The sequence below is a fragment of the Gallinula chloropus genome, assembly GCF_964237585.1.
Source record: "Gallinula chloropus genome assembly, chromosome: 1".
Classification (NCBI taxonomy): Eukaryota; Metazoa; Chordata; class Aves; order Gruiformes; family Rallidae; genus Gallinula; species Gallinula chloropus.
This window is the reverse complement of record NC_140085.1, coordinates 146,307,652-146,332,273: the sequence shown is the minus strand read 5'-3', so window position 1 is coordinate 146,332,273 and position 24,622 is coordinate 146,307,652. Positions and strand designations below refer to the sequence as shown.

The following is a 24,622-nucleotide window of genomic DNA, read 5'->3' as shown; positions in this document are numbered from 1 at the left end:
TACCCTGGAACTTAAGCAAACTAAAGTACATGTGGCGAAGAAGCTCAACGCCCACAGTTTGGTCCTGCAGCAGCCTGCCAGTTACAGAGGTCATCTTTACACTCTCGTGCGAATGGGAGCAAGTAGCTCTGCGCCTCAAAAAGGTATCCCTGAGTAAATATATAGAAGTATCGCTTTAGCTGTAGCTTGAAGATGTTGATCATTTATTACAAAAATAAACGAATAAATACAACAATATATTGTTGCTTTCAACAGGATAAATATTTTACAAATATATAATTTAAAAAAACAAATTTAATTGTTAAAATTATTTAAAATATTACACTTATTGATAAAATTATCAATAGTATATACTGCATTTCATATTAGAACCGATTATTCTCTAAACGTTCCATTTAAAACCATTCATACAAAACAAGTTATGAGCATTGTAATGTGCAAACACGAGTCACTACATTAAAGCATAAGGATTCTGTAAAGATCCGATAAGGAACCGCTGCGTTTCTTAAACCAAGGTAGAGCTCTTTGCTAAATTCCCGGAAAATACGCGGATCAACAGCAGTTAGATGACTATTTTAAATACACCTGAAAATGATTTATTGAGTACAGACTTGACGGGGGGAAGGATGGGATGTGAGTGAGAAGACTGGGGCGTAGTAGAGAGGACCGCAGGATATGAAAATGTAAACTATAAATAATCACATCTCGGGATTACCCAGACTGATCAAACAGAACTTTGTAAAACATTTGGCTTTCCTTTACGCATGGGGGGGGGAGGGGTGGGGAGGGTGGGGGGAAAGAAGAAAAAAAAAGGGGGGGGGGGAAGGAAAAAAAAAAAGAAGAAAAAGGAGTAAGGAAAATTATGCCGACTCAGTTACCAAGCACAGAACACTGATATTATAAATGAATACAATTACTAAATTCATTAAGAGATCTGGAGATATATAACAATATTTTCATTATTTACACGTGTAACAATATAACCCTTAGCGCAAACCCTCTCAGTTATTATCTACCTCTTGTTATCTCATAGACTCACAACCCTGAAATTCCTAAATACATTCAAAGGATTCAGTTTCTCGGGGGCGGGGAAGGGGGGTGAAAGGAGGGGGGGCGGGAGGGGAGAGAAGCGGGATGGGGGGGAGCGCCTGTGGCCTCACTTTTTGTGCATAACAAGTCCACGGAAGGGGCACGTTTCGCCAGTCCCTCCGACCAAACGCTACTCCTCCAGCCTAAATCCCAAATCCCAGCTTTTCTTAGGCAGCAACCCGCAAAGGTTGCCTTTTAACAGAAACCAGTGTGAAGCCTCACGTTGGCTCTTTGTTGCCATCCAAATCCAGTAACCAAATACCACTCAGAAATTTAAATAGACCTTCTCCGTGCCTAACAAACCGCTCCCCTTCGTGTGTGAAAAACGGGATCCCACCTCACGTGCTAACGGTACCCGGCACCCGGCGCGGAGCCCGGCGCTGCCAGCCTGCCCGCCAGCCTCCCGCGCCCGGCCTTTCCCCTCCCGAGCTGCCAAATTAGCCAGGAGCTTTTGCTAAAACGAACAAAAGAAAGAGCCTCCTTTACCCTTTCGCGTTTTCTTTCCCTTTGTTGGGTTGGTTGTGGTTTCACCCCCCCCCCCCTTCTTCTTCTCTCTTCCCCCCCCCCCCCCCCCCCTTCCCCCTTTCCTCCGTGTCAGTAGGGCCTTTCGGATTTCACAAATCAAACCGACGGTGATATTTACTACGAGCTGGTGTTAAAATAATGCATCCCGGCGCCCGGCTCTCAGGTTGGCTTTGATTTATGGACTGACACAAGGCCTATCTGAAAAGGGAAAAAAACGTTTGTTGTTCCTACAGCAGTTTTCTGGGGTAAACCCCTGCCTCGATAGCACGTAAAGAAGCAAAGCTGGGGAGGGGGGTGTGTGTGGGGGAGACGGGTGACGGACGGACGACGCGCGGACGTGGGAGTGGGGGGGGGGGAAGAGGAAGGTGCGGGAGGAACCACGGACGACACGGATCATAAAAGGAAAAAAAAAAAAACCCCAACCAAACCCAAAACAAAACACCTTATTCTCCGGTAGAGTATCGTTGGGGGGCGGGCGGAGGCGTTAGATGCAGCTCTCTAGTTCCCACAACCTCCCCGCTTCAAGGCGAAGGGAGTTGGAGCGGTCACTCACTTGTCCCTACACTGCAATAAATTACAGCGGGTAAACACGGCAGGCGAAGCTGCTGCACCTACGGGCACCTCCGACGTTACCGACACACACGCGTCTGTTCGCAAAGGAGCCACGGCAGCGCTACGTACGGCGGAGTGGAGGGGAAAACTGGGCTACACCACTTCATACCCCGCAGGAAAGCAAAAAAAATAAACAAAACCCCAAACCCTAAACCAACAACGACAACAACAACAGCAGCAACGGCAACAACAGGAAAGATGAGCTAGGCGGACCGCAGGTAGGATGATGCTGGAAGTATTATTCTATAGACCCTTTTTCTGGGAAACAAACCAAAAAAGAAAAAGGAAGAAAAATAGTACCTTATCTTTAAATTATAGATACACATTAAATACAATTATTTATACAGACATAAAATGCGTCAAAATAAATTATAACTTAACCACCCCACACACACACGCGCGCGCCCCCCACACCACCACCTCCCCCCACCCCTCAACCCCCACCCCCTCCCAAGCCTCAGTTTGAAAGGAGAGAAAACAAGGCTGAACTTTTGGAAACATCCCTGCTCTCAGCATCGGCCATTCACCACCAGCGGGTAGGCTCAGGCATCGCCCGCACCGGAGTGCAAACCTTAAACCCCACCGACACGGCCCTTTCCCGAGACAAGGTGGCATCTGAGGATGTCTAATCTCGCCTTCCTTCCCCGTGACACAGGGTCCCCGGGTTGAGGGAAGAGGCCACGGGCACTGGCTCGGCGGAGGGACGGGCACAGAGTGCCAGCGGCAGGGATGCTGAGGGCGGCACTGCCAGGGAGCACGGGGGGCGTGCAGCCAGCAGGTCGGACCCTCTATTTTTTTTTTTTTCTCTCTCCCTTCAGCATTTGCAGTATTTCCCTTCAGATAACTTTTTTTCCCCTTTTTTTTCTTTTTTTTTTTTTTCGACACAGTGTTTATGCATCAGACACAGACTATTTCATTCTAACAAATTTATTTTCTCAATCAGCTCTTACGGAATCACTACTCAAATTAAATTACAATCAAATTATCACATCAAAAGATACCCTTATTACCTAACAACTGTCCATATTTTCATTTCATTTTGATTTGTGCTCGTCTGAAAAAAACACGTAATACAAGATCTGGGGAAAAAATAAATTACCGTTTTGCAGCAGTTCATAGGTATTCTGAATAAAATATTAAAAGAAGTCATTTAATGAAAATATAAAGCAAATTTTTTTTAGATCAACAACGGATCTAACAATTCTATATTGCCGTCTTTTTGAAAAGTCTGTTTATTAAAACCTACCAAAAACACTGCTTGGAAATGGCAGTATTATATAATCACATCCACAGCACCCATTCAATCAAAGTTGGCAACGGATTTAGGAGAGGAGAAGTTCAGATAAGTGCAGCTGCAGATGCTCAGTCCTTCTAAATCCCTTTATCTGAATCAGTCCAGAAATAAAAAATAAAAATATTAATAAAAAAAATATTAGCAGTGGATTTTTTTTATGACTCTTCCATGATGATTGGCAGCCGTCAGGAGCAGGACTTTGACAGCCCTAAATTATTTCCCTTTCTCTCGCTGGTTCCCTTAATCCATGCAAAGTCCTTCTACAGAGCTCGAACTTTTGGGACCAACAGCCTCTCCTTCTCCCACCCTCCCCCGGCGTCTGTCCCTCCCCCCTTTCTCCTCAGGGTCAGTTTTTCGGCGTGCGGGCATTTATTTTTCCATATTTTTGTTCTATAGCTATACCTATATATATAGATAAATATATATATATGTATTTGCTTCCCTATGCAGTCTGCTTGTTTTTAGTGCTGTGTGCATATTTCTTTTCTTTCCTGGAAAAAAAGTGGCCCCTTTCATTTTGCAGAATATATAGATATATAGATATATATGTTTTCAGAGTGGATGTCTGCCTTGCACCAAAATTCTACGGTTTGGCCAAGAAAAACAGGGTGCTGGAGTGCAGCAGGCACCCTCTGATTAACCAGATTATTTTGCTTCTGCTTCCCCTTTTTTTTTTTTTTTGGATTGCTCCCATTTAAAACAACAACCAAAAAAAATTAAAACAAACAAACAAAAAAAAAAAAAAGAGAGAGAGAAAGAAGGAGAGAGAGAAAGGAGGGGGGAAAAGTTTCCGTGATTCATAGAAGAGAGCCCTTTTGGGGATAGGGGGGAGAGTGCGGGGAGGGGGGATAGGGGGGAAGGAGGGGAGAGAAGAGGTGCAGACATCAGTGGTGTTCCTGGCTGCGAGAGGGGGGCTAATTTGGAGAGTGGGAAATAAAACAAATAATAATAATAATTAAAAAAACCAAACAAACAACAAAAAAAAGCCCAAGCCCACCCGCCCAAGCCCTCTCCCCACAACCAACCCCCCGGCACATCTGCAGTTTTGGTGCATTACGCATCTCCACCCCGTTTTCCCAACACGGTCTAAACGCTCTCGCCCGGATCGACCTTCTCCACCGCTCCCTATTGGTATCGATCTTATATATATATAGATGCACGCATATATCCATATATATATAAACACAAGCAGTCTGAACGAGCCTGGATCGTGTGTGTGTCTGTGTGTGTGTGTGTGCGTGCGTGCGTGCGTGTGTGAGTGTGTCTGTGTGAGCGTGCGGGTGTGCGCGGCGGTGCCGGTGCCGGTGTCGTTGTCGGTGCCGGTGCCGGCGGCGGTGCCCGGCCCGGCCCGGCCCGCGCTGCCCCCCCCGCGCCCCCCGGCCCGGCCGCGGTGCCCCTCACTGCACGCTGGTCTGCAGTCCGTGGTGAGGGGGCGGCGTGTCGGAGTTGACGGTGCCGACCTGGGAGTAGACATCGTCGGGGGTCTGCTGCTGGATCCCCGGGGGGGTCATCCGTTTCTCTTTCTGCCTCCGATTGCAAAACCAAACCCTGACCACCTCCTTCTCCAGCTGCAGGCTGTCCGCTAGGTTCGTAATCTCCTGGGCGGAGGGCTTGGGGCATTTCAGAAAGTGGCTCTCCAAGGCCCCCTTGACACTCACCTCGATGGAGGTCCGCTTCTTCCTCTTCCTGCCCTGGGCGGCGATCTTGTCGATGCTGGTGGGGCTGCCCGTGGAGGAGTCGGCTTCCTCCAGCCACTTGTTCAACAAAGGCTTCAGCTTGCACATGTTCTTGAAGCTGAGCTGCAGGGCCTCGAAGCGGCAGATGGTGGTCTGCGAGAAGACGTTGCCGTAGAGGGTGCCCAGCGCCAGCCCCACGTCGGCCTGGGTGAAGCCCAGCTTAATCCGCCGCTGCTTGAACTGCTTGGCGAACTGCTCCAGGTCGTCGGAGGTCGGCGTGTCCTCGTCCGAGTGCGGGTCGTGGCTGTTGACGCCGCCGTGGTGCGGCGGGTGGTGCCCGGGGTGCTGGTGGTGGTGGTGGTGGTGGTGCCCGGGGTGCTCGCCCAGCTCCGGCGTCTCGCCGCGCACCAGCCCCGGGTGCACCAGGCTCTGCCCGCCGGGGGGGGGGCTCAGCATGCCGTTCACCGTGAAGCCCCCGGGCTGCGAGTAGAGGAGCGACTGCTGCTGCTGCTGCCCGCCGGCCATGGAGGGCAGGTGGGCGGCCGCCGCCGCCCCCCAGGCCGCCGGGTGCCCCTGGTGCGGGGGGCCCAGGTGGGGCGGCCGGTGGTGCAGCGCCGCGCCCGAGTGCAGGTCGTCGCGCCCGCCGCTGCCCTTGACGTCGGGCGGCGGCGGCGGCTGCTGGGGACTGCCCGTCATGCCCACGGGGCTGCCGGACCAGGGCGAGCCCGCTTCGGCGGCGGCGGCGGCGGCAGCGGCGGCGGCGGCGGCGGCGGCGTGGGGCAGGGCTGTCACCCACTGGTGGGCATGGCTCAGCATATGGCCGCCGTTGCTGGCGGCCATGGCGCCCGGCATGAAGTCGCTCTGGACCATCTTGGCCGCCGGGTCGCCGCGGTAGCCGCCCGCTACCGAGGTGACGGCCACGCTGCCCGGCTGCATGCCGCCGCCGCCGCCGCCGCCGCCGCCGCCCGAGTCCGCGTGGACGATGGAGCCGGCCGACAGGATGCCGTTGCCGGGGAGGTAGGGGTTAGAGGTGGCCGCGGCCATCCCGCGCCCGCCGCCCGCCGCTCGCCCCCGCCGCGCCGCCGCGCCGCCGCCGGCTGCCGGGCGCCCGCCGCGAGCGCCCTTGCCCGGCGCTGCCGGGGCCGCTGCCGGGGCCGCCGCCCGCGCCGCCGCCGCCGCCGCCGCCTTCCCAGCCTCGCCGGGGCGCCGGGGCGCGGGGTTCACCTGCTAGCGCTCCGCGGCGCGCTCTCCTCCGCCCGTCCGCCGGCCGTCCTGCCTCCGCTCCGCTCCGCGGCGCGCTCTTTGCAGCAGTCGCCGGCTCTCGCTTCGCCTTTTTTTTTTTTTTTTTTTAAAAAATCGCTTTTTCTTCCCTTCTTCTTTCCCCCCCCCCCCCCCCAAGAAAAAGAGAAATATTTAGCTGTACGTATATTTTTCCTCCGCCTTCTTCTCGTCCGAGTTTGCCGCTCGCAGGGAGGAAACCAAACAAAGGCTAAAAAGCGAAAAAGAAGTGAGGGGGGGGGGGATCAAAAAGCCCCCGTGCCTTCTCCCCTCCGCTCCCCTAGGAGTACATCTCCAGCTCTCAGCCTTCCCCTCTCAGAGCGAAACTTTTCCTTTTCTTCTTCCTTTAAGGCTTTGTGTGTGGGTATATTTTCCTTGTTCTGTCTCTCTCTGTGTCTTTCCTCTCTCTCTCTCTCTCTCCTCGGCTCCTCGATCTCCTTTTGCTCTTTTATTTGCAAGTTTTGTTGGTGTCCTAAGAAAACTTCCTGTGATGATGATGGTGGTGATGGTGGTGATGATGCATTTCTCAAAGTTGTGCTGTTGCTGGAGCACTTTGTCCCCTTTGAAACAAGAGTCCTGCCGGAGCCTTCTTGCTAGAGTCACGCTCTGGATAAGACATTTTTTTTTCCTCTCTCTCTCTCTCTCTCTCTCTCTCTCTACCTTTCCTTGAGGCGGTTGGAAGGCAAGAAGAGAAGGAGAAAAAAAAAAAAAGAAAAAGTAAAAAAAGAAAAAATCGAAAAGTTGAAGATTTCTCGTTACCTCGCGGATTGTTTCTGTGCCTCTCCCGCTCGCTCGCTCGCTCGCTCGGTTTGTTGTTTTGTTGTTGGTTGGCTTTTTTTTTTTGGTGTTTGTTTTGCTTTTTTTTTTTTTTTTTTTTATTTTAATTCCAGCAGTTGGTCGAGGGAGGAGGCGGAGGAGGAGCGCCTTGGTGGAGAGGTGTGTGTATGTGTGTGTGCATATATGGTATCCTTTATACACTAACTCCAGCGGGGAAGTTGGCTGCCGGGCTGGCAGCGCGCACTGGCGGTGCCGGAGTCCCGCCGCTCGCCTCTCCCCGCCTCCCTCTCCCGGGCCGTGCCCGCGCCCTCCCCTCCTTCCCCTCCCTCCCTCCCTCCCCTCCCCTCCCCTCCCCTCCCTCCCTCCCGCCGTCTGCCCGCCGCCGCCGCCCGCGCCGCCACCACCCGGCCCCGCCGCGAGGAAGCCGGCCGCCGCCGCCCCCGCCGATTGGCTGCCCGCCCCGTGACGGACAGCCCGCCGCCGGCCGCGCGGCCCCCCTTCCGGCCGTTCCGATTGGCTGCTTTTTAATTTAGGCAAAGTGGCGTCGGAGCTGGAAGTCGCCCCCCCCCCCGCCCCCCACGCTCCCCCCCCCCACACCTTCCCTTTCCTTCCCTCCCTCCATCCCTCCCTCCTCCCTCTCCCCTCCCTCCTCCCTCCTTCCCTCCATCCCTCCCTGCCCTCCTCCCTCCGCCTCTTAACTCTTCCTACCCGGCAGACGCACGCACCTCGGAGCTCTCCCGCCGCCGCTCGGGCAGGGCGACCGCACGGAGAAGGGGGAGGGGGGGAAACGGAAAGGGGGGGGGGGCGGTAATAATTAATAATAACAGCAACTACAATAATAATAACAATAATAACGACGCCGAAGCCGGCGGGGGTGGGAACGCCGAGGATGCCAGCGCCGCGCACACGCATCTTCTCCCCCCCGGCAGTGCCCGCACCGGCACCCAGAGCTGCGCCCCCCCCCCCCCCTTCCCGCCCCTCCGCCTCTCTGCCCCGGAGGCGTCCGCCCCCCGCCCGCCCCCTCCTCCCTTTGTCCACCCCCGCACCCCGGGGTGCGCCCAGGGCCCCCGGCTGCCCGCCCGCAGCCGTCACGCCGGGAGGCCGGCCCGGCAGCCCGGGCGAAGGGCCGCCCCGTCGGTGGGGGGAGGCAGCAAGGGGAACCGGCGGCCAGGCTTGCCCTGCGAGCCGCGGGTGTCTCGCAGGGAGCCGGCCCCGCGGCATGAAACGCTGTATTATTTCTCGTCCAGCGGAAAGAGTTAAGGGGGGCGGGGGGAAGGCGGGTGGTGGTGGGGGGGGTGGGTGAGGGAGGGAGGGAGGGAGCGAGGAGGGGGGTGGGAGAGATGCGACCGAGCGGAAACGCTGCGCACAGGCAACCTCAGTGAACCAGGGAAAAAGAGAAAGTGGCAACAAAAACAAGGGCAAATTGAACGCTCCTCGGGGACTGCCGGTGCAATAACACCGCTCGGACATTCAGGGGACACGGCGCTGCTAATGACCGCCGCCGCCGTGCCGAGCCGTCCCACGCACGCCGCCCCGCACACGCTTCCCGAGCGGAACGGGGCCCGCACAGGGAAAGCACGCACGGTGCGGACCTTAAAACGGGGGAGCGTCGCCGCTGTCGGTCCCGTGTGTCCGTCCGTCCCCCTCCCGGCCCTGCCCGCCCCGCTCCCCTCCTTCGCACGCCGAATAATTTGGCCCCGAGAGGCGGTGAGCCGCGTCCCGCTCGCAGCGCCCTCCGCGCCGCTCCGCACCCGCGGAGCCAGCCCCGCCGGCCGCCCGGCAGTGCCCGGTGTTCAGGGCTCTGTCCAGCCCCCCGGCTCGTACGGGAAAAAACCCACCACAAATACCACGGTAGGTAAGGTGGGTTTAGAGAAACCATTAAAGCGCAGCGTGGGGATCTGAAGGGCATTGGTAACTAAACCCCAAACAGAACGATTTTATTTCATTTTTTTTGTTCCCATGCGTCCTCCAAAGGTTTCTTTTTTATATATATAAAAGATCCAACACAGATTTCATTGAATAAATCTGAGATCTCCAGGTGCAGACGTTTGAATAGTCGGTGCCAGAACCCCATGTTTTCCTTTCCAGCCGATTTTGCTTGGATCAGGCTCAAAAACCGAGTGAGTCTCGTGGTTTTGTTTACACTGAATGGGGAGGATAGGAACGGTGCCATGGGGCCGTCTTTCATTAATATACAGTGAGGATTTTGTCTAAATTACTGCTATGAATTTCACAGTACACGCTTTCAAAAGCCGTCTCAGGTGGCCTGATGAAACGTGATAGCGCCTCTGCAAACAGATCTACTTTCTTAATAAAAAAGGAAGGGGGGGGGGGAGAGAAATCCCCCCCAAAATTAAAAAAAAAAAGTACACCCTCCTAACAGCGGCAACAAAAAAATAAATCTCGAGCTGGAGTCTTTTATTTAAATAATTTTAAAAAAACCCCAAACCCAAACCCCACAACAAAAACACAACTTAGTTCCCCAACTCTTCCCACCCCCTCCCTTGCAGAGTGTGATTGTTTTGTCTGGAAAAAAATCCAAAGTATAACAAGGGGAGAACAGTTAGTGCTGATTTTCATTTGCATAAATTTTCATATATTTTGGTGAAAATAATAGACTAGTGGAGAGCGGGGCTTAGTGGAGTCAGTGCAAAGGAAAATCTTAACATGGATCGTTTCGCTGGAGTTGAGAACATGCTTTTTTCCCCCTGTCACCTTATTAAAATCAAAAATTAAAAAAAAATTATCTCTAAATCCTGGAAGTATGATCGGTAAGTGTTTTACATTTTTTTATCTACTTTTGCTTTCTTTAAAGTCTTCTGGATATATATTTTCAAAAGCTTAGGACAAGACAGGGAAACCCATGGCAACTGCCTGGAAGGAAACAGGCTTGAAAAAAAAAAAAAAGGGAAAGGGAAAGGAAAAGGAAAAAAAAAAAATCCCACCAGCAACAAAAAGCACCTTAGTGAAATATTACATAAAAAGCATGGATTCATTCCAAAGCTCAAGGCAGCAAAGCAATTCTTCAGCGCTGGAAAGTCTTTCTGGTTACTACTTCACTTTTCTGGGCACTGTTAATTAATGTACCACTAGGTCTCGGGGAGGGTTGGAGGGGGGAAAGGAAAGCTCTCGAAAATATATTAAGAGATTTGTAAAGGAGAGGAGAAGCAAAGATGCAGGCTGCTTTAAAACGCTGCTGCTGCTGCTGCTGGTGTTGGTGGGGGTCTCCCGGCGGGCGGGGAGGGGGCCCGGTCGGTGCAGCGGGCGGGAGAGGGGCCGGGGCCGGGCCGGGGCGCGGGTGACCCGGGCACCTGCTGGCAACGCCGGTGCGGATGGATGGACGGGAGCGGGGGGTAAGGGGCGGAGGGGGGTGGGTGGTGGTGGGGAGGCAGGGGAAGGTGCGGAGCGGCGATGCACGCAGAGGGTTAATATTGTAACTAGGGAACAGACGGTTAAGCACAACATCTAGAGCTCTGTCGTGAAAGTCCATCAGAAAGAGTATAATCAATCAAAACTAACCAGGACATCCCTTCATTTTATTCTCCAAGGAGATTGGGGCTGGAGGATTACAGACCAGATTTCACTTTGTTTCTCTCTCCTGACAGTCTTGCCTGTCTCTCCGCTTTCCCCGAACCCCGTCTAGTCGAGAGGTATAGGCTAATGATCTGAAACTCTTTTATAGCGTTTGGGTCAGTGTGATAAATAATGTGATAAATAATGTAGGATGAAATTAGTAGGCCAGATACCGCTCCTGAAAACTTTACCGAGGCTTAAATATCCCATTACGTGACTTTCATTTATTTTAATTTTGTCGTGTTATTTGCATAATTTTTTTTTCCCTCCCCCCCCACTCCCACCCCCACCCCCCCCTCCGTTGCTGCTCTTTTGGGCACACAATAGCTGGTGATCATTGTAATTTCCTAGAATTAGTTACTTCTTTGGAAACGGTCGATAGTCAAATCAATAAAATGGCTTGTAAAACTAGGGAGGTATAGGTTTCAATTGGGGGGGGGGGGGGAGAAGAATCGCTCATTTTCCACTTCTTGTTGACGTGCCCAGCGTCTCTTTTGACTGGGGTTAACTCTGTGTGCTCCATCGGAACAGATGCCGTATAGAGCTGCTCCCTCAAGATCATTTGTTTCCTTGATGGGGGAACATTTCTGAGCAGAACATATTGGTTGCCATAGAGAAAGAAATAAAAGGAAGAACACTAGTCACATTAAGCTATATGTTTGTGCACTGGGCTTTAGATAAAAGGACCCCAGTTCAAGCCAGAGAGAACGGGGGCCAAAACCAGAGCTTCTTAGCTTCACTAAAACTAGCTTTATTTTGTTTTGGACTTTTACGGTTGAAACATGTAGGCTAATTTTATTGGCTGCCGTTAATTTTATACGATACGGCTTGCTGAGCAACGTCAACTTTCGCCGCGCTCCGCCAGGCGCCGGCCGGCCGCCAGGGGGCGCCCTCCGACACCCCCCCCACAAGACACCCCCCCCCCACATCCCCTCCCTCCCCAGGGTCCCCGTCCCGTCCCTGCCCGGCCCCGGGGAAGGGGAGGGTGTGCATCCTCAGGCTCCCCCAAGTCCCCGTCCTCTGTTTCCCTCAGCACAGCCCCACCGCCACGGCACCCCGGCCGGGGGGAGGGAGCCCCGAAACTCAGTGGAAGGGAGAAGATCAGCGGGAGGAGGGGGGGGGGGAGGAGGGGAACGGAGGGGTTGTGTGGGGGGAGGGTGGGGCTGCCGGTTCAAAGGCCGCCCCAAAAGTGTCCCAGTTGGTGCGATGCCTCCAACGGACCCGAGGCCTGCGAGGGAGCGAGAGCGGCTAATTAAACACAGGCACCGGCACCACGGTTCGGGGTAACCCGAGGTGCCACGCGGGTTTGGGTTGGTTTTGGGTGGGTTTGGGTTTTTTTTTATCCAAATAAGGCGCTTAAGCCTCTGGAGATGCAATAAAACGACTCGGGTTTTTTAGATCATTTAATATTTAATCGCCGTATTAAACCTGGAAAAGTAGCTGCTTTTTTTTTTTCTTCTTCTTTTTCCTCCCCTTCCCTCCCTCCCTCTCTCCCTCCCCCCAGCTGGCCACTCACATCTCCCCCCTCCCTCCCCCGACTTCTCTATCTGTAAGAGCCAGGACCGGGCTCCCCGCCCGCCTCCCGCCCTGCCCACACCGGCCGCACACCGGGCACAAGTTGTCGCCGTCCGTCCGGGACGCTCGCAGGCGTTAACCTCAACTAAAACCAACAACATCGACGGCTACACAGCTTAGCTCAACACGGCGCCACTCTCTGCCCCTTCCCAAAGGCGCGTAGGCTCAGCCTCTCACCCCAAACCTCCCTTTTCTCCCTCTCCTCCCTTAAGTGTTTGCAAGAGTGAGAAATTTAGAGGGTTTTTTTTTTTGGTTTTGTTTTAGTTTTGTAGTTTTTTTGGGTTTTTTTTTGGGTGGTATTCTTGCCTGAGGACGGCTGCTTCTCCCCCCCTCGCCCGCCCGCCCGGAGCGGGGGATGCAGCATCCCCTAACGCACCTGCAAAGGGGATGTCCCGGACAGCCCCGGGGAAGGGCGGAGGGGGAGAAAGCGGCGACCCCGGGAGGGGGTTTGAAACCACTTTGTTCCTCCACGCTGGAGCCCGAGCAGTTTCCGTGTGACTGGGAAAGTTTTATTCCTTGCCTCCATAAAGGAAAGACCAATTGGAGCCCTGGAAATCACACAGCCCATAAATATGATAGATCCTGGCAAGATGAACTCCCCGCCTAAAAATCTAACACACACACAGAAAAAAAAAGGGGGGGGGGGAGGGAAGAGAGAAAAGTAATCAAAGCCAGGAAACGACCTACAAGAATATAAACTTTTCATTTAAAGTGTTCGTGGGTCTTGATTTGGAAAACGGAGTCAAACCTCGGTGGGTATTGACTGTGCGGGAAAATGGTTGAGATATTTACATGAACAAAACTTTCCACCTACCGCGTTTGGCGAAATGAGCGCTAGCAATATTCCAGACTAGGAAAGCGCATTTCCAGAGCGCCAATTCCCCTCAGAAACGTGGTCGCTTAACTTGAGATTTGCCGTAGTTTAGTGAACATTTCCCTTGCCTCTGAAGCGAGCGATTTCTGGAGTTGAAAGAGCCCAGCAAAGTTCAGCATCCCGGGTTTGGGATTGAGCGGGTTTCCCCCCAGTTTTCCTCTGCCTTCACCTCCCCCCTTTCCCCCCAACCCTCCAAGCGTAACCTGCGCTGTATTTTAAACACAACAAGAGTGAGCAGCGGCAGCAGCTCCTCCGCCGTGTGCCCTCATCAGCCCGCATCAGCAGAGTACCGGGGTACCGTGAGCGAACTGGGCAGGCTAAGGCTTAAAAACGAGCAACAAGTTAATTCGGGAAAACTTCACTTCTCTGGCTGCCTTTGGAAAAGTCCGGGTCGGGCGGGCTTCCCGGGTCTGTGCCTGCAGTGGCACCCTAGTTGTAAGAATGATACACGGAGTGGGTTTTATTTTCTTATTTATCACCCCATCCCCCCCGCCCCCAACCCCTTTCTTTTAATACGTGCCTGTTGTGTCCGAACGGCCGCCCTTTGGGAAAGGGATGTGGAAACGATACTGTGGCGGAGGTAGGGAAAAGAAAGTGGATGTTTACCGTATTTAAGTATTCATTTACTTATAGCGGGAAATGATTAGGTATCTACTAATATAACCGTGGAGACCAACTGCCTAATTAGCATTTACAAATTAAAATGTTAAACATAAAGACATATTCCGTATACAGTCTGCTATATGTAAAACACATTCGTGCATAATACAGCAGTCAGCTGAAAACGTGAAGTTGACTGCCTTCCAGATATCTTAGCGTTCTTGGCTAATGTGATCTGCTCCGGGTTTGGTTTTTTTTCAGGCTTACCCACGCTGTAGTTCATGGTTCTTACGACCACGTTGATAGCTGCGCTTAGGGATATTGCACTAACCGATCTGGGGAAAACAGGAGAATATAGAGATTACTTCCAAAGGCTGGCGATAACAACCGGGAAACACAATAGGCGGGCGGATCATTTCTCCCTACCTTTTATCCCGAAGGCTCCACTCGGAACCTTATTTATTGTTTTGAGCATAACAAAGCATTTCGAGTCCTGTAATAAACTGGAACAATAATACGGAACCGCACATGCAAAGCAGGAGAGCTTTGAAAATAAGGGTCCTTTCTTTCCCAGCTGCACAATTCTGGTATCACCCAACGTGTCGTGCTCAGGGTTCACCTCACACGGACTGTAATGAAAGTTGCCAAATGAATGGAACAATCTATCTGTTGACTTGGGCTCAACCTAAGCACGTTACATATGATGGAAACCTAACGCTCCCACCGATGTTAAAATCAAAGGGATATATAGTCCCAATCCAGCTCCTTGAACATGTAGATTTTTTATTTATAAGAATAATTGTGCATGTAGCGACATAAAAAGGGGATTTACAGGTTGGAATCTTTTAAAAGAGACTGTGAAAACCTTAGCCCCGCTTTTATTAGACATGATATCATTCTGATTTGCGTGCTTGCCATCTCAATAGCGTCTCACATGTGAAGGAAAAAAAAAAGAAAAGAAAAGAAGAAAGAAAGATCCATATGCATTACATAGATTTTTCTTTTACGTGCATAAAGACTGGCAGTCCTTTAGTGGATAAGAGGGTGAATAATTGTGATACACCAGAAAACAGTTCGTGCAGTTTGGCAGCTCTGTTTTTTATTATTAGATTTTTTGACATTTGAACTTGTCTATTGTCTGAGGAGCTCAGTGCAGATTGCAGTAGGTCAACCTTAAGGCTGCTCTTTTTGGCATTGCACACAAACATGCACACGCTGTCTGTTCCCCTTGCGTGAATGCAGCAGCTACAGTTTTACCGCGCCTTCTTTTTTTTTCCCCCTTTTTTTTTTTTTTAAATGCACATGTATTTCTATTTATCTCATCTGTCTGGGGTTTTCACGGTCGTGCGGTTAGTTTGTACGCGTGTTCATCTTACACCCGTTCCTCCAGTCTCTGTATTCGCCTGGTGCTGCGTACTTTTAACTACTCAGCTGCTTTTACAGCAGTATAATTCCCGCATCACGGTGTCTGATAAAAGGGGCTTCGGTAACCCTGGGATTAAATGACAGATTTTCCCGCAGCTTCGCTCAACTCCATCGTGACTCCTGCAGCCAAAAGTTAAGGTTATTCATCATCTCCCCACACTGATTCACTCCTCCCCTCTCTAAATTCAGCCCCTCCGTCCGACTCCTGGAACAATTTCTTACCCCCTGCTAGAACTCAGGGGGGGTGGGGGGGTGGGGTGGGGAAGGGGGGAGGCAGAGGCGGGGACCCGAAAGCCCGGCGGGGAGTTCGCTGCCACCCCACGGCCTCGGGGGCGGCCCCGCTCCGCCGGCCCTTCCGCCGGCGCGGAGCGGGCCGCGGCCGCGCCGAGGTCCCAGCAAACGCCCTCCCAGGCGGGACGCCCGGGGAAGAGAAAGCCGCTGCTGGCGTGGAAAATGCGAAATAGGGATGGACCCCCCCCATCCCCTCCTCCGCGCCCTGTGTGGGAGGGGGAAGGGGAGCAGAGAAACTGGATCAAGCCCGGATAGGAGAGTCAGTCTGCGCTGGGAAAATCCAGAGATTGCACCTAAATAACTTTTCCCTGGAGTGATTTGCTCCTTGTCCTCTTTCTTCTGTTTGTTTGGTGCTGTTTTGAACTGAGACTCTTCCCTTATCTGCCTGGGTGCAGGGACCCTGGCCGAACAGCAGCCCATCTCTTCTTCTAGCAGTCTTTTAAATAGGCATCTATACACATGTCTAAGCATCCGCACCCGCACCGATAGGTACACGTATACCCGGGCACGCACAGACGCGTATACATCTAGATTTGTTCCCCTCTTCGCTCCCCCCCTTCCTTCTTTAACAAGCGCCTGATAACGCGTTTAAGGCTTGTTATTTGAACTCTCAGATCAGCATGCAGAAATGTAATTGCATCGTTTTTCATCAGGAGAGAGAAGAAGGAGGAAGGAGGGGGAACCCCCACCCCATACACGCACAGACACCCAGTGCTCCGTAATCGCTGAGTCACCGTATTGGGGGTCAGTGGGTAAACACGAAGGAGAGAGCAGCATCGGATTGAAAACCCCGGCACAAACTGTATCCTCCTCATCTCCAGCTTGGAGATATCCCCCCCCCTCCTCCTCCTTCCCCTGGATTTATTAATCCAGAAAAGGAATAAAGTGGCCCAAGTGCAGCCAGAGCCCACTTTTGGGGCTGGATGTCCTCCTCAGGTTCAGCGGGACCCTCTTTGTTGTGACGGTGTGTGTAGAAAATCAACACAAAACTGCTATTTGGGCTGCCGGTAATGGGCATCTTTTGGGGGGGAGAGGGGAGGAGAAGGAAAGGGGGAAACACCAGCCGGTTCACCTGGGGATGTAAAGAAAGGGAAAGCTTTCTCTGGGGCTGGGCTCTGATCTGGGCATGTTTATTCCTGCTTAAACGCTATTGTTCCTGCCAGCCTTTGACACAAACAGAAGGGGTGGGGGGGGTGTGTGTGGGGGTGGGTGGGTTGGGGGTGGCTGGAACAAAGCTGCTCAAACCCAAGCAACCCCCAAAGGTGGAGGAATACTTTCTTTTCTTCCCTTTAAAAACGTATGTGACAAGACTTTCTGTTTGAGGTTGTTTTCTGGGTTCCTCCCCCCAACTTCTCTTGTGAGCTGAGTGCCTGGCTGTGATTCACTTACCAGGGCCCGTTTAGAGAGGTACATGTTCCCCCCACCTCGAGGTGGGTGCCAGGGAGCCTCGCAGGGACAGCTTCTCAGTCCCCTGACTGCCAGTGGGTTGGAGGAGCAGACTTGAAATGGGTTTGCAGCAAGGCCTGCAGTGGGAAACAAAGAGGCAGAAATGTTGGGAGCCCAAGGAAAGCCTGAAATACAGAGAGGCATTGAGCTTCCCAGAGATGCTTCAGCTTCTCAGTGGGGGACAGAGCAGGATCCTTTTTGGGCTGGCTCTGTGCAGTTGAGGGCTGGACTGTACAGCCCACGCTGAATCAGAGGCATTGTGTGCAAATGAATAAGCGCACATTGTTTTGAGATGCTGCTATTGTATTTGGGGTTGGGGGGGGGGGAGGAGGGGTTATATTTTGTGTCTGCCTGTGTACATGTGTGCGCATGGGTCTGTGTGCTTTCGAAAGGTGAGTGCAGATTGCAATAGTTGCTGCTCTGTTTTTGTTTGTCAAACAGGGCCCTTCTCTTGGGAGAGGGGCATGTGGCGGATCCCAGCCCAGGATTACATTAATCAAAGCATTATTTCCCCAGGGATGCGCAGCACAAATGATAGTAAATCCTAATAAAATTGGATCGCTGAGAAATTGAACGCTTAAAGTAATCTGCTCTGTCTGATAAAAACTTCAAATTTATAAGATATTATGCATCCCCACCCCCAAACACCTTAGGTATCATCACCGTGTGTGTGTATTACACATCTATCTGTGGGAGAGAAACCACTGCTCAGTTTAACAGGCTCGTCGCTACTGAATATATACATAGACATAGGCGTGTGTGTGCACGCACACACGTCTCACACACACACAGAGTCATAAAATCAGCTGAAAATCTCTATGCACATAACAATAACCACTACGGTCAGTATTTTAGGGACTTTGCATATGCCACCTTTGCTGCTGCAGGTGCTGCAGGAGGCTGGAACCAGGCTGTACGTGGTTGTGTACCAGGGCTGTAATCTTGCCTGGGGACTCTATTTTCTCCTGCTTTTTACTGACGCTCACCACGGGCCTCCATGGCAGCACCTGCGATCTCAGCCCCACCAAAGGCAGCTTTGCTTTTCAAAGCTGAGGCCATGGGGGTGGCAGGGAAATAATAATTTTTAAAAAATATAAAAAAAAAGAACATTCAAAGCTGAGTTGAGAAAGCCTTTGAGGTGATGAGCTCCAGAGGGAAACTGCCTCGGACCAAGCGGGCATAGCTGAGAGAAGGAAAAGTGTTCCCAAGCCAGTTATTTTGCCTCAGACATGCAGCATGCTGCACCCACACTCGGCCCCTCCACGCAGGGCCAGGCCAGCACCTCCCCTGCCCCCTCGGTGAGGGCTAGCAAAGGCCAGGGTAGCCGCTGGCCGCTCGCTAGCCTCAGCCCCCCAGTCTGGGCTACTTCCTCTCCGCAGAAGGAAAGTTTGTTTGTAATTGCAGCCGTAGGACATGACAGTGAGCTCAAAGAGACTCACTGTCCAGCAGGAGGGGAAAAAAAACCGGCAAGCTTTCCCCTCCCGCCCCCGCTCCCTCTTGGAAGACCGCTGCGCTTCCAGAAGTGAAAGGGGCAGAAGGCATTTCCACTCACCCAGCTGAAACTCTCTTTGAAAGGCTAGAGTTTTCCCCGCAGTTATAAATGCCGATCATTCCTCCTACCCCCGCCCTTCTCTGCCGCCCCAGGATGACTCCCGGTCGGGCGTGGGACCCCGGTGTCCCCGCGGGAGCCGGCCCCGCCGAGGGCTCCCACACGTGACCGTGACCGGCCCTGCCCGCTGGCCCGCGGCGGACGCGCCTCTCCCTGCCCCCTTCTGTGCTGGCAGCGCTCGGCAGACCGAAGCCGGCTCGCCCCTACCCCTGGCGTGGGGGTCTTCTTGCCCCGTGCCGGCCCCGCGGGGGGTTGCGGGGAAGGGCGGCCCCCGGCCTGGCAGAGCCTCACCGGAGGGGGGGGCCCTGCCCTGCCGGTAGCTGCCCCCTCCTGCGTGCGGGCAGGGAGGCGGCGGGAGGGGGAGGCTGAGCCCTCTCCCAGCCCTGAAATGACGCAGCCCCTGCTCCAGCATCGTCTCCCGTTTGGGCTGGCTCCATTTCAGGAGCTCCGTCTCCCCCCACCCCCTTCTTCCCAGCCTTCCTCCTTCCTCCTCCTCCTCGCCTCACCGTCACTCTCAAACACCCCCCCTCTCGCTCCCCCTTTCCCCCCCCCGCCGCCCCAAACTCCTTCCTCAGGACCGTGGGATGCTGGTGAGCTCTGGTGAGAGTTGCCGGTCTCCATTTCCAAGCGGGGAGCCGCCGGGAGCGGTGAGGCAGCCGGGTGGGGTGGGGGGCTGTGCGGGCAGGGGGGAGCGGGGCGGGGTGGGGGGGCGCAAGAGGCGATGAATGAAGGAGGGGGAGAAGGGGCGGCCCCGCACTCACGCTTGCCCCCCCCCCTCCCTCCCGCGCCGAAGCACCCCCGCTACCGGGAAGGGGCAGCCCCCGAGCCCCGCCAGCCCCTCCCTCCCCACCACCGCGCAGCGGCAGCCCCGCACCGCTCCGCGCCTCTCCGCGCCCCGCGGCAGGCAGCGCTGTCCCCCGGCCCCCGACAGGGCTCCCGCCGCGCCCCGCACGACTCCCCTCGCCCTCCCCCAGGCGTTTGCGGAGCGTGCGGGAGGGGACCTACTCACCCCACTACCGACGGTGCAGTTTTTCCTCTACCCCCCTCCCCCCTTTTCCTAAAAAGACACCCCTCCCCCCCCCCCGCCCCAAACCCCCGTTCATTTGCATACCGTTTGTCACCCCCGCCCGGTATTTTTTCTCCCCTCTCACACTCTTAATCCCCCCTCCACCCCCGCCCAGCCCGACCCTTCTTCTCCTCCACTTCACCCCCTTCTCTTCCCCCCCTTCCCCCCCCACCCCCCCCTGCATCCCGGGTGCAACCGGATGACAAAAATCAAAGCTGGTTCCAATTTACCCCAGTTGTCTTCCTTTGAACATTCACAAGGTAGGTATGGCTCGGGGTGGGATACTGCGCTCCCACTCCCCATGTGTTCAGCAAGGTGCCTTCCTTCCCACCCTCCCCTCCCCGCTTTCTTTTCCTTAATTGGCTCTATCTTGATGTGCACTTGTTTTGTTTAGCCTATTTTACCGTTGCGGACGAGATAGGCAGAAAAAGGAGCTTTTGACTTGGTATGTCTCTCTGAATTTTTTTTTTTCCCCTCCTTCCCCTCTTCCTTCCCCCCCCCAACTCACCCCCCCGAGGTTCATTTGCATCTGAGGTCTAATTCATATTTCAAAATCCTGGCGTTTGAGGACCGTATAGGCACAGGGCATTCATTTCTGTTTCTGAGGAGGAGACTTTCCTGTATCCACTATTCTCTGTATAATTTCATTGTGTTCAGAAGTGATAGGGATTTCCATCAGCTATTTTCCAATTTATCTTTTTTTCAAGTTTCGGATCAAATTTAAAGACAAAAATGGTAAAGGGGGGAAAAAAAAAGGTCCCGTTTTTTAAACTGTAAAGGGAGCAAATACCAGGCATTACAAAAGGAGCATACATTATTAACAGCACTGCAAACTTTAAGGCACAGAATATATAAATATATATATTCCTATAAATGTATTAATCTGCATTCCTCAGAGTTGGGTTTCTAGCTCCTGCACATCTGATTTTGATGACAGTCAGAAAAAGTCGACTATACAAATACTGAGGTATATTTATAGTTCCTTACATCTATTTACAGGTGATTTTACTGCTGTTTGCTACTCTTGCTCCAGCGCTTTGTAATTATTTCACTCCTGAAAGGCATTTCGTAGGATTTTAGATGCTGCTTTACTCATTTACTGATATTTTTCAGCCTGCTCAGGTATCACTTCTATCTACACCTCTGGAAATAGTTATGTGGCCATGTGGACTTTATGGAAACATTATAAAAGATACATGGTCATATAAAAAGATTCTAGTTTATATCCACAGTTCTTTCAGTTCTTTGGCTGCGATGCAGAATCCCTCTACATTTAGGCCTTTACGGGTCCTTTAAGGACTTCCTTCACATATTTTATTCATATATATAAAATTATTTTATATATATGTATATAAAAATGATTACATGAGTGACATATGTTGCATAATATGCATATGAGGCATTTCCAGTATTTCTACACGTACACCAATTTATTTTTTCACAAATGTGTATGTGTGTGTACGTGTGTGTTTATACACGTGTGATGAAATACACCCTGGAAGAGAAAACTACCCCAAATAACAAAACGTATGCAAAGGAAAAGCTGTTAAGGTAGCTCGCCTGGAGTTTGCATCTGGTGTCTTGCAAAAGTCACTGAAGTTACAGACATTACTGTAAATACCTAGATACACCCCCATCCCAGCGTAAAAATATTTGTGCACATATTTGTCCTTCTAGAACCAACTAAACAGAGCTATGAATTATGCCTAAAAAGATGCTACTGAGATAAAAAAAACAACCCCCAAACTTATGAAATAGTAATGGAAAATGGAATTTTATATAATGCCAACAGCTTTAGCATGATTCCTGGCATAAGCAATTTAGTGCAATTTCATTTATCTGAACCAGACTGATATTACAAAGTGAATTAATAGAACATTAGTACTGAAAAAAAGAAACACTTCTTCCTTTGAAATATGAAGTGCCACTAACTTGAGATGAAACCTGAAAGTCAGTGAATAATATATGGGAAATATTAATATTTTAAATGTATCATATTTAAAATTGCTGTGAACTTAAACAAGGTTTCATATCAAGAAAAAACAAGTAATTCATTTTCAGCTCAAATTTCATATGCAACATATTACAAATGAAGCAATTGGCTAAAGCAGCGGAGCCAGGTACGTAAGCGTATTTCGTTGTTTTGCACATGAAATACGGGTCATTATGGAATATGAATTTAATTTGGGAAATGATAAAAAAGAACATTTGTTTTATTTTCCACTGTGCAGCGAGGAAAAACAGTTTTAAGTAGCTGATTAATGAGATGAAATGAACTGATACGGCCCGTAATACCTGCGCGGGCTTTTATACCTCGTGAAACCGCACCACAACGGGACCTTTATAAAAAGAATAAAGTCAAGTAATGCAATTGTATTTTAAATTTAGAAGGGGGCTTGATACGATTCAGCTTGATGTTGTAAAAAGTGAGCCCTCTGGCAGTTGTCATTACATTACTTAAAAATTACTCCGGGAAGAAAAGTTAGTGAAAGGAGTGTAGCGGGGTTGAATCCCAGCACTAAAGCTCAGGGGCAAATTGCAGTACCACCGTCTGCTTTGCTCTTGGTTTTAGGGTGGAGAAAGCGTAGCCCTCGGTTCTCGCCTTAGCACAAGGTCTATTGACTCCAGCGTTTCACTGCCCTGCTCCGACGAGCAGGTACAGCTCAGCCTCTGGAAGCCAAACCTTGTGCTCCTCCAGATGGGCTAAATCTCGCTTGTCCTGTTCCTTGGAACCACCTGGAGTTTTGACTCATTGGTGCCAGCAGGATCTGGCCCTCAGTCTGCTCCCTGGAGCATCTCCATCCGACCTCAATATCAATGGAGGGAGTATTTTTACATTTATTTGAGGTGGATGGAGTCAGATCTCAGGGCCATGTTGAACTTGCCTTTGTTTGTAAGCCATCGAAGGGTTAGATCCTACCTGCTTTGGCTCTGGTGAAGGAGGCCAGCTGTAATTGCAGTCGCTACATATGAGGCGTAGGATACATATGATACACAGGATACATATGACTGGCTGTTCAAACAGGTGGGCAAAAAAAAAAAAAGTGCCTTTGCACCCCTGGAGAGTGCTGGATGCATGTGAGGTTAGTGAAAAGGGCAGTTGCACATTTTGGGAAAGACTTGATCTGTCCTGAGGACCACAGGCCCTTAGGAACTGTCTTGTTGAAGGACAGCAAAAGTCTGGCTAAGTCCATAAACTGGTTCCCACCAGGAGCTAGTCACAGGTGCCACAGGAGAAGGCAGAAGTTGTTGGTGGGGACAGGACACACTTGTCACCTGCCACATAGCAGATCTCTTTCTGGCCATTTTTGCCCAAAGCACTGTGACATTGGCTATACTTCCAAATACCTCCCAGTTACTTAGTTATTTCAGTAGCTTGTGGGTTCCCTGCAGATGCCCAGTTCCCTTCTGAAACTCACTATAGATATTTTAAATTCAGATAGTGATTGGGGGGGGAGGCGGGGAATAAATTGCTTTCCCCTTTTAAGCAGTTTTACCATTTAATCACAAGTTGTTTAAATACACATTTCTGTGCTGCGAAATAACCTTTCTTTCCACATCTATACCCAACACGCACAATGCTAACTCATAGCAGAAACAACATTTTAAAACACTGTGTCATGCTTATAGGATAATTATTAATCTTGTCAGAATAAAAAGCGTACTAAAAGTACTCTATACAAAGGTTTGTGCCTTAACGTTTTTCAAAGTTTTTTTTTTTTAAGTAATCAGAGATGTCATAACAGAGGGAGAAACTATACGATCTATAGCACACAGTAAAAGTCTATGACTCCTACAGGACTATTTAGAAATACACAAAGATTATTTTTTCCCCCTCTTTTTGGTTAGCATACTACTTGATGAAAAGGTATGTTTTTATTTTTATTCCTGCTTGTGTCTTACAGTTCTACGAAGATGGTGCGAGACTACAAAATGCAAAATTTTAGTAGCTATAAATGATATAAAAACTAAGGAAGAGAAATGTTCATGATATGTATCTGGAGGGATAAATACACAATAATCATGCAATCTGAGAGCAGAAAGAATAAGTATTTGACAATAAAACCGATGCTAAATACAAACAGAATAATATTGTTCTAGTGAGAAATATAGCAAATAAAATGTTGCAAGAAAAAAGACACTTTTGAAACTCTGTCATTTAGATCTTTTCCAGTTGAATGTTCATTTTTAATGTTTTGTGACCACCGAGATACTGTTAGTGAACAAGTTGGTAAAAACTTTTCTGTCTTGGTTTTCATATCCCATATGTACAAATCCAATAAAGTAACCTGTAGCAACTCCACTTAATGTTAGGAAGGTGGTTTTTGCTGTTTGTTGCTTGGGATTTACTTGAGATCTGACTTTTTATGCTCTTGACTCGTGTGCTAAAATTTCTGGGGCATTTGAGCAGTGTTTGTAGGGTCATCTACTTATTTTGTGCTGGAGGGCTATTTCTTTCCAAAGTGGGGGTTCATATGGGCACAGGAAAGGGATACTGCAGGAAAAGGAGTATTTTTTCAATGGTGTTGGGCACTTACCCCTTCATTTCACTTCAACGAGAATTGTAAAAACTCAGTATTTATTAAAGAAAAAAAAGAAAAGGTGCCCACTTTTCTTTAGAAAGTCAAGTGAGGACATAGAAATCTGACTTATGGTATCTCTGGCTGAAATAATTATATAAAAAAAGTAAAATTCTATTGCTGGAAATTTCTATTTTCATCTCTGTATAGGTTTAGCATCAGCCCTACGGATATAAAGCACAAGGCTACATTTCCCCATGCAGTAACTGTTTGCTTTGCCTCTTCCTCCAGATAGGAGAAATGATTAAATTGCCACTGCCCTGAAAAAACCAGACATCACCAATAGAAATTATTGTTCATTAGTCAATTAAGAAAATAAGAATTCCGGAATC

General features: G+C 50.8%; 1 protein-coding gene across 1 annotated transcript; it reads right to left on the bottom strand.

The window, feature by feature from the left end:
• Positions 1-4,917: 4,917 nt before the first annotated feature.
• Positions 4,918-6,240, bottom strand: POU3F3 (POU class 3 homeobox 3; the record flags this gene model as incomplete). The annotated part of the gene is made up of 1 exon (XM_084278585.1): positions 4,918-6,240. The coding sequence occupies one exon, from the start codon at positions 6,238-6,240 to the stop codon at positions 4,918-4,920; it is 1,323 nt and encodes a 440-aa protein (XP_084134711.1).
• Between the last annotated feature and the right edge of the window lie 18,382 nt (positions 6,241-24,622).